The sequence below is a fragment of the Actinia tenebrosa genome, unplaced genomic scaffold, assembly GCF_029948245.1.
Source record: "Actinia tenebrosa isolate PJP-AT-01 unplaced genomic scaffold, QUT_ActTen_1.0 PGA_scaffold0__85_contigs__length_37466705, whole genome shotgun sequence".
Classification (NCBI taxonomy): domain Eukaryota; kingdom Metazoa; phylum Cnidaria; class Anthozoa; order Actiniaria; family Actiniidae; genus Actinia; species Actinia tenebrosa.
Genome location: NW_028292569.1, coordinates 15750808 through 15760523, shown reverse-complemented (window position 1 = coordinate 15760523; position 9716 = coordinate 15750808). Strand labels below are relative to the sequence as shown.

The window sequence follows — 9716 nt, the reverse complement described above, 5'->3', positions numbered from 1 at the left end:
TAACTTAGCTCACGTGTTATACTATAAGTTATGAAATGTTAAGAAAGAAACGTTGGTATAGAGTTTAGTAGTATTTGGACGATCTGTGATCATGCTTAAAAATAAATAATAGATAAATAAAAATTTTCAACTCCAGTATATGTATATACTATGGGTTATGATGGAATTACTAAATTGAAAAGTTGTTATACAGTTTAGTAATATGTGGGTATTTGAGCGATCTGTGATCATACTTTAAAATTAATAAATAGCCATAGCAGATCTAGATTTGAAACGTTTTTGAAAAATGTACTACAAATTTAGGACTCCAGCATATGTATATACAATGGACTATTGAGCAATTGATTAATGAATACTGCATACTGAATAGTGCATTCCAAGACCAAAGTGCATTGTGGGTCATAGTGACATTGTCTAAAGTAGGATTGATAATAATAATTTATTCTGTGTTTTTACTTTTTATTTCGAATTTACGAGACCCACAATGCACTTCGGTCTTGGAATGCACTATTCATTATGCAGTATTCAGTATTCAACTTTTTTGAAATAACTGTATACTATGAATTATTAATATATTGATATTATTAAAAGTTGGCATAGTCTAGACTAGTGTAGTATATGTGTATGGTGCATGATCTACAGGAAGTTTTGTACAGACGAATTGCAACAAAACATGCAAAGAAAAATAGGCGCACTCTATAACCATATTTGATATTACTCCATAAAAGTGTTTCAGTAGAACTACTGTGACTTTCAGTAGAGTTTCTTGATACTGTGCGTGGCATCTGAATGCAATCTGTACGTTTAGTGTCAAGTATGCACGGTTCAAAATCTGCAGAAGACTTGATAATGCAGAATTAAAAGAATTGCAAAAAAATATAAAATAGGCGCAAGTTAATATCAATATCTTTAAAAGTGTTCATAACCCTTAGGCCTGCTGTGACTGTTATAAGAACTTCGTGCTATTAACTATAGCTATGACATTCATCATGACTTTTAGAACAGGATTTGTACGATCTATATAGGAGGCTTGAAACAGATGAGTTTGTAACCCTGGTGTGTCAGTTATAAGAATTTCTTGCTGCTGTAAGTATGTACATAAAGAGGTTTGTACGCGTCTTTCCATCCATCCATCCATCCATCCATCCTATCCACCCACCCATCCATCCATCCATCCATCCATCCATCCATCCATCCATCCATCCATCCATCCATCCATCCATCCATCCATCTATCGATCCATCCATCGATCCATCCATCATTCCATCCATCCATCCATAACACTGTTAATATCCAGCTATGAAATCCATCCAATCTATAATTCTAGCATGAATATGCATGTTTCTTTGGGCTAAAAGTTTATAAACGAAAAGTTCCTTGAGTAGATATAATTCTAACCATTTCATTCCATCCATTCGCCTTCCTTCCCATCCATTATTTTCCCCCTTTCCTCTCAAGTCCTACGTCTTATGCCTACGGCTTCTTTTTCCGGTAGAGAAACCACGAACCCAATCAACAGATCCATCAAAAGCAAACTAATTTCCATATCAGAGGAAGCCAGTCAAGCATCAAGCTCCGTTCCGCCTGTTTACCTACTGAACTTTCCATTGAAATCATTCACGTTATATACACTGAGTTGAGCTCTACATATTTTTCCTGTCTACAGTTTATTGGGGGAAGAAGAAAGCCATGTTGTCTTTGCATCATAAGGAAGCTAAGATTACAGAGCACCCGAGGTTCGTAGTCAAGTATCTTGGATGCTGCGACGCGAAAGAATCAGAGGACACTGAATCAGACTTTCACATCAAACTTGCTCAAATTTTAGGAGAACTAAAGATGAAGCCACACGACTTAAAAAAGATGGTTTTAACAGTGAATGAGAGAGGCTTGTCTCTAAAGTGCCCCAAGACGGGAAAAGATTATTTCTATTGCGTCAATAATATTTTATGTTGTGGCCGAGATAGCTCGATGGAAAGTGCTTTCTTGTTCACTTTCAAGCCCAAGCATCAAGAGAAGCACCTAGAGTTCCATGCTGTGATGTGCAGCTCAAAAGAGACCTCCATTGAATTAAAGCAAGCCTTTTCATGGATGTTCAGAGCTGCAACTCTAACTCAGAGACATATGAAGCTGAGTCGAATGCCATCGACGGAGGAACACCTTGTGAAGAAAGCTCAAACGCCACCGATGTTGAGGAAGAAGAGAGAGATGATGAAACGGTCACTGTCAGTGTTGTAGAACAAGGCTTGGAACTGAGAAATACAACTGTATTTTTATAGAATCTCATGAGAAATACAACTCGGTATTTTTATAGAATTTCAGTAAATGTTTGAGTAGAAGCGAAGGCTTAAATCGCTGGCGATAGACATGACATAGTAAAGTTTTTAGGGTTTTCAAGAGTGGGGATGCTGTTTGCCTGAAAGAAAAGAGAAAAGGGGAGGAAGGATTCGAGAAACAAAGACTGTTGGAGCTCATCTGCAGAACGAGAAGTAGACTGAGTTTGTAGTTGAATAATTTGAATAACCACTGAACAAATTTTAGTTCAAAATAAAAATAGTTGTAGAGAAAATGTTTAATGGATGTTCGTTAAAGCTACCGTATCCTATTTGTATCATCTTCGCATATTAAAACTTCCGTCTAGCAATTTTTTTCTTTCTCGAAGGAAGCTCAATTTACTATTTTTTTTAGTAAAATCAAAGAGCATTATTTAAAAAACAATATACTACTAAAATCGAGGAGTTATTCCATAGTTTATATTAGTTGTTATTATTAATTTATTAATTTAGGTGAGATTAAAAAGTTTAGGGATCTTCTTTGATGCTATGTGCAGCGATGCGCAATCTTCATGCAAACAATTCCTGGAAATATTAATATTAATATCATCAGATTCTGTTCATGTGCCTTATGAATAAGACGGATCAATGGCTGGCCGCCGGTCAGTATAGGCTTAGTGTAATAGTTCATTTTTTACACAAGAAGCTCATACAGGATTTCCTTTCTTGCTATTTGCTACATTTTATCCCATTCTTTCTTTTCCATTTCTTTTGTCCTTCCTTTACTTTACTCCCTCCTTCCTTCCTTCCTTCCATTTTTCTTTTATTTCATTTTCTATTCTCGACTTTCACATCCCCATAATCCTTTGCGTCTTTGGGGGGTAACCAGAGGGTAAAAACCCACTTATTTTGCTGAAGGCCGATCAGACAATGTTGAAAATACCTTGTTTGGTATCCAAAGATAAAATGAAGAAGTAAAAAACAGAAAAAGATAGAAGCTTGAAGACGTTTAAGGTAAATTTTAAACATTTTTTCGTAAGTCAATACATTTTCTGTAAGACCAAAACTCTTCATGATCTGTACACGAAAAAATAACTAGGAATAAACTGATAATCAGTATTGTACAGATAAAAGCAGGTATAGTATAAATTCAATTAAGAAACCTTTCAATTTGGAACGGTTTTTTGATTGGTTACCCCCCAAAACGCAAGGCATTATGGGGATGTGAAAGTCGAGAATATATTAAATCCTTCGTTCATTTCTTTACTCTCCAAACTTTTCTATTTTGTCGTTTTGCTTTTTTTTCCGGTCTCATTCCGTATTTATTGTTCCTTTCCTATACTTCTTTCTTCGTTTCTTTCCTTTATTTCCTTCACTCATTCGTTCTTTTGTCATTTCTTTCTTTTTCCTTTCTTTTCTCATTTCTTCCCTTTAATTAAACCACTTATTCATCAGCTTTTTCTTTTCGGTTTGATACTTTCAAGTCATAACAAAAGTTACTTTCCTCATGAACCTGTTCGAATTATTAAACACCACAGCAGCTACGACAGCTGATAAAAAAAATCTTTAGCCTAGCCACCACACGACTTCCAAAAACTTATTGCTAAAAAAATAAACGACAACGAGTATATTCACCTCGTTTGTTTGCTCTCATGCTTTTCTTTCTAAAACCAAAATAAATACCACGAACACGAAAAGTTATTAACATAAATATTGTCAAAACCATGTTGATCAAGACAGTCTGGAACTGGTGATAGATTTCTCTTGTCGATCGGTTAATCGTATTGCACTCACATTAAATCTACTCAATGCTATCTCAGATCTTGATCATGATAAAAAAATAGCTCATTAATGAAAAACCATTAGCCTCGGACCACTTACGTCAAATTGTCTAAAATAAAACACAATTCCATAAATTTTTCAATCGTTTAGAGAAATCAAGAGGTATTTCGTTGCCATGGTGCATGTACTTAGAGCCAAGTTAAATGTATTTTAAGCACAAAAAAATTAATATTTTAAAGTCTCAAATTTCATTATTCCAGGATAATTTTTGTGGAGATAAATCGAAAGTAATCTTTGTTAAGTTAAAAGATGTTTGATAGGATTATTACAAACTGGATAATAATGTCTGGCGCCTTAAAAAAGATTACTTGTGAAGCTTGATCAAACATGATCATTGATCCAAAAAAGCTTCGAAAGACTTTGTTTTTCAAGTTCCTCGAGAATTAAAAAAACTTAATTTATGCTTGTGTCTATAAATCTCTTAGAGATTTTTAAAAAAGCGATGATTTCTCCAGGAATCGACTTTCTTTCTGCAACATTTACTTCATGACACTGAGACAAAAAGCCATACCTTGTCGTGCATGCATATATTTCGATAGAAATAAAAATAATTTCATTTTTTTCTTGGCTAAATAGCAAAGACATGAATTAGAAATTACTAACCATTTCTAGAGGGAAATTTTTTAAGCAAACGATAAATAATATATAGAACTTCTTCAGTGGTATAGGCGTTGAAGGCCTTCTCGCTGCTCCTCAGTGCTGAGTCCAAAGATTTGCACACATCTCCAACTAAAACAAAAATGTTTTATGATGCTGTAAGTATAGTTTAATTATTCATTAATTTTTGAAGTTTAACGATGTACATATAATTTTTAATATTTTTTTAGTAAAATAATTATAATTTTTACACAACTTTTCTCAGTGTCATCACGTCTTGTTCGGCCTGGCAGCTGGCGAGTTCATGTCACAAATCTGCATTTCCATTTTTAACTTTCTGGTTAAATTCCTAGTTTTTTCCCCTTAAATTCTTTATCATTTTTTTAAAGCTATATTTACAATTAAGATTTGTACTTTAGATTTAAAGAAAGTGCAATCAAATTCTGTAGAAATGATGTAAAATGCATTTGACAACGGTGTTTCTAAGTAAACCCCTGAAAGACAGTGGCGTGTTGATCAATGTCTTCCAAAGTGTGTCGAAAGGATATTTAAATAATCAAACGCAAGAAACTCGTGAGGCTGAGCCCGACTTCCAAATAGTCTGCTAACTATTCTTAAAGACCAGATAATCATTCCTGTCCGTTATAAAAAGTTATTGCACTAATTGGTCCTCATCAGAAGACACTGTTCTGCGAGCCTTACGGGAGCTTCTTCTACCAAGCTTCTCCTCGAAGGTAGTTGAAAGAGTAGCTGCAATAGTAGCTGAGCTCTCTGCATCATTACAAATAAAAGCGTACGAAATAATCTTTCTGGGTTTGTTGGAGACATGGTCGTTGAAGGCAAAAAGCTGGTGTTTTTTGTCAGCTACCACGAAGGAAATTCGACTGATTGGTACGATGACTTCATCTTGTTCCTCGATCAGTTGACCTCCAAGGCCTCGCATAGTTACACTTTCTGGTGAAATCGCAATTTTCACTTTTAACAACATCTCCTTCATTGGCATAGCTTTGGAGTACAGAGACTTCAAGCACTCTTCCATTCCCTCCTCACCTGGGTTCGTTCTTTCTGCTGTTCCAATCGACTGCACGATGAACGTCTTCGTTGGCTCAATTTCATAGCTTTTTTGTTCAGATTTAAAGCTCAAACGAGCGAAAAACCGTTTAACTGACTTGCCTTCGCCGTTGGGGGACTTCGTTTTCGTATCCTCCATGATAAAACTCCGTGATCACAAGCTTAGGTCGTTTGTTCATGTAGTTTCTCACAGTGGTGGCTCGCTACTACTGTACGCATCTTTTAGACACATTTTTGCTTTGAAAACACAAGTGCAGCTGTCAGAAGCAGAACGGTTGTAAATAAATCGTTACGTCTCATTTACATATAATGATGATACCTTAATTGGAGTTGAAAAATTAATAATTGTCAAGAATACTCGTAATGGAATAATTGGACTGGAACGGAGTGGACTTCCGTTCGGAATGAAATAGCTGTGAGAAATCAGACTTATTGAATTGTCTGGATTGGTAAAGTTTAAAATGAAACGTACAAAAAGATAACCGAAGTAGACAAGTGAATTCGTAATCTTCGGCTGTGATTCGCAAGTGGGTTAATAAAATTTTAATTGTAATTAATCAAACCTAATGTTCCTGAACGATTATTGTCACCTCACGTAGTTTGCCTTCAACGTTTTATTATCTTTATACACTAAAGCACTTTGTTATTGACCTTGGGCACTCTGGTTGCGATTTTGTACTTTGAGTGAAATTAGATTTTTCTCGTATTCAGGACTGAAACGTCAAACTTATTGCCATCCTAATGATGCCCACATTTAACTTGTAGTGGGCACTTGTTGGCACTTGAATGAAAAATAATCTATTATATATCACGCCAAAAGCAAAGCCTTACATCAATTGATTTTGTCGTCATTCGCATACATAGAACTGTCTAGAATTTAAAATTACGTCAATGCAAATCCATCTGAATAGAAAAAGTCTTAGGTTTTGTGCTAAAATTACCCTACAACCAGAGACAAGACAACGTACGTGTTACATTCCAACGTACGTTTTTAATTTATTTCTGAAGGACAGATTTACTCCCGAAGAATGTCCGACATTAAATGATGACACTCCACGAACGCAAGCCGAACACGACCACACAACCCTGGTGGGGAAAAAATTAGGCTTCCATCCATAAATGAAATTCTCTAGAAACATCACATGCCATCAAACTATACATTAATTTTGTATGTTTTTTAGTAAAAATGTTCGTGTGCATTAAAATAATAATAATAATAATAAAACGGTTCCGTAATCAGAAAAAAGGCTCTAAAATATCTTAGACGGATTTTAGAGTTTCACTTTTTTCAGTTGATACATTTTGGAAGCATTTCGATGCCTGTTGTAAGAATGTTTGATTTGAATTCATTTTTTGACATACTTCCATGAAATGTGAAAGGTACTTTTCGGAGGAAACTCAATTTCTTCACTTTTTGCATCCTTCAGCTAGAAAATTAAAGGTGCCCCATAAGGGTTCATGTCGCTGTTTCAGCAACGGAAAAATCTCTGACAGACAGGAATCTAAAATGCATTTCACACCGTGTACTTTTTCTTGGCTGAAATGTATTGAAGATGCTTTCGATATCTCATAGTGTTTCCATGGAAATGATTGCCATCTTATCAATTGATTGTCAAATCTTTGCTTACATAAGTTTACCATATAGTGACATGCGGAATCTTTTCTTTGCTAGCAATCAAGTTATTTTTGACAATTCCGGTCAATGTGGTTAGGAAATTCATAACCATGGTGTAAAGAATGGCCTTCAACAACGTGCTAATTATAGCAAATGAATTAGGACACTTTTTATCCGGCATACAATCTTTTATTATTTTTTAATTTTTTAGTTCAGATGCCTTATTCTTGAATGTCGATATTTCTTTTTCAAACTATAGGCTTTTTATTTGATGGTTGGATCTATAAGTATGGTTAGTTCATAGATTTTCTGCATGAATGCAAAACGGTTGTGATGAAAATTTAATTACTGTAGCCACCTGCAACTCGTAATGAGTCTCTATTGTCGTGACCTCAGTACTACATAGATTAAGTAGAAATATAAAAATATCATTCATTAAAACACGACTCAACGAAAATTTAAACCGGCTTTTCTTTCGCCGCAGGAAAACGTTTCTGGAAGTTTGTCTGAATTCAGTTGTCACTAGCTGAAGTTGATGTAATATCCATAGCCATTTTCAGGGTTTTAGCTCGTAACTCAAGGGAATAGTTTGGAGTTCATGCGTCCAAGATGAAGCCTTTCAGGGAAAGATTTAGAAATCAGTATCGTTCGAAACGCTTGGAAAATGAAAACACTTTTGCAGTGAAATATCTTGGTTCTGTCACCAAGCTCGCAAAGGACATAAAAGTTGTGGAAAATGCTGTAAATCAACAGACGGACAGAGCTCTGAGTAAGGAGATAAGTTCTCAGCTTCTTGGGAAGCATTTTATAAATGTCACGGAGAACAGAGTTGCTTTATTTCCCAAGGGAAAACAAAAGGAAGGACGTGAAATTTTTTCTATTCCCATAGAAAAGATGTCGTACGGATTTTTCCCGCCAAAATGGAATTACCACATATTAGCTTTGAACAGACATGTGTCGAAAAGGGAAGTCGAAACGTATGTAGTTTGCTGCAAATCCAAGGAAAAGATGCTTGCCATAAAAGTGGCTTTTTATTCTACGTTCAAGGGAAGATATCTTGCAAGACTACGAAAAGAGAGAATAGAAAATAATGTGCTTTCAAACCAATACTTTCACTATCAACATTACAATCGAGAAGACAATGAAAATCCCCAGAAAAATATGCGAAACAAACCTCCTGCATTTACAAGTGGAGTCATAAATGAATACTCTAAGGAAGTAAAGAATAAAGCTGTAGAAAAAGAAACCGTCGTCGATATTCATCATCAAGAACAAAGACGAAAACGAGACGAAACAGCGGGAACACAAAATAACTTTGTTAAAGTATCAGAACGTCCAACCTCTAAGATGGCGTCAGGTGCTTACAAAGATCAGTCGCCGAAACAAGAGCGGCGTTTAAAAAGTTCTAGGTGTTAAATTAAATTGATAGCCATAATGTTCCTGCTATGTTTATTATCCCATTGATATGTATGCTATAGACTAGGGTCCAATTGATGATTCGCAAAATGCAACTAGTTTTCAGAGCTTGAAACCTTTGTCGACTATCAGGTCATAGAACTGAGTAAATTCTGTAATTAAAATCGTTAACGAGGAAAAATATTTACCAAAAAAAACGCCAGTTAAACTTCTATATATGAACACATATATCATTCGCCGCAAATAACGGAAATAATCTATATTGTGTCTTTTAGATGGCCAGATAGCTTAGTCATAAGCTTATTGATAACTCTATCTACCTCTCTCGGCATTCTCTCTCTTATTTAACCGTGACGTTTGCAATAATTCCCAACATAATATGAAAAAAACGACGGTCTTGGAACGGCCGCCATAGTGGAGAAAATCTCCCGTTCTATTCTTCCAAGATGGCGGCTATGACATCACATAAAACCCAACCAGTCCATCGTGGACTTAAAAGCCGACTGTGAAGAATGGGCTATCAGTATACATTTGATCTGTGTAATAGTTCCAAACATATCTTCGCCTCCACAGTCTATCGATTGACGTCATTTGCAGCTTACATTTAGAGTATATTTGGTTTAGTCCACAGACGACTAATCTTTATATATGGAAGGGAGTGCTGCAACGCAGTTCGTATTTCAAATAAACATACCTGATTTTAATAAAATGTATGAGTAAAAAACCCTAATTCTATAAATTTTGTACTTCTCATTTTTGCTGGAAAAGTCCTTTCACTAGGAAATATTATGTATACCAAAGAGGGAATGTTTTTAAAACTAAAACATGTACCAATAATGATTACCAGAGAGGGAAATGTTTTAAAATAAAACATATATCGATGTATATATAAACTATTTTAAAAC

At 35.2% G+C, this 9716-nt stretch overlaps 3 protein-coding genes across 3 annotated transcripts; 2 read left to right on the top strand and 1 right to left on the bottom strand.

Moving 5' to 3' along the window:
- The first annotated feature begins 1689 nt into the window (after nucleotides 1-1689).
- Nucleotides 1690-2235, top strand: LOC148913574 (uncharacterized). Its single transcript, XM_089035160.1, has one exon. It carries the CDS (start codon nucleotides 1690-1692, stop codon nucleotides 2233-2235), a length of 546 nt encoding a protein of 181 aa, XP_088891286.1.
- A 2667-nt stretch (nucleotides 2236-4902) lies between these two features.
- LOC148913573 (uncharacterized) lies at nucleotides 4903-6067 on the bottom strand. The gene has a single exon (XM_089033030.1). The coding sequence runs from the start codon at nucleotides 5917-5919 to the stop codon at nucleotides 5362-5364; it is 558 nt and encodes a 185-aa protein (XP_088889156.1). The 5' UTR covers nucleotides 5920-6067; the 3' UTR covers nucleotides 4903-5361.
- Nucleotides 6068-7817: 1750 nt separating this feature from the next.
- Nucleotides 7818-9550, top strand: LOC116303108 (uncharacterized). The gene has a single exon (XM_031712564.2). It carries the CDS (start codon nucleotides 8005-8007, stop codon nucleotides 8809-8811), a length of 807 nt encoding a protein of 268 aa, XP_031568424.2. The 5' UTR covers nucleotides 7818-8004; the 3' UTR covers nucleotides 8812-9550.
- The last annotated feature ends 166 nt before the right edge of the window (nucleotides 9551-9716 follow it).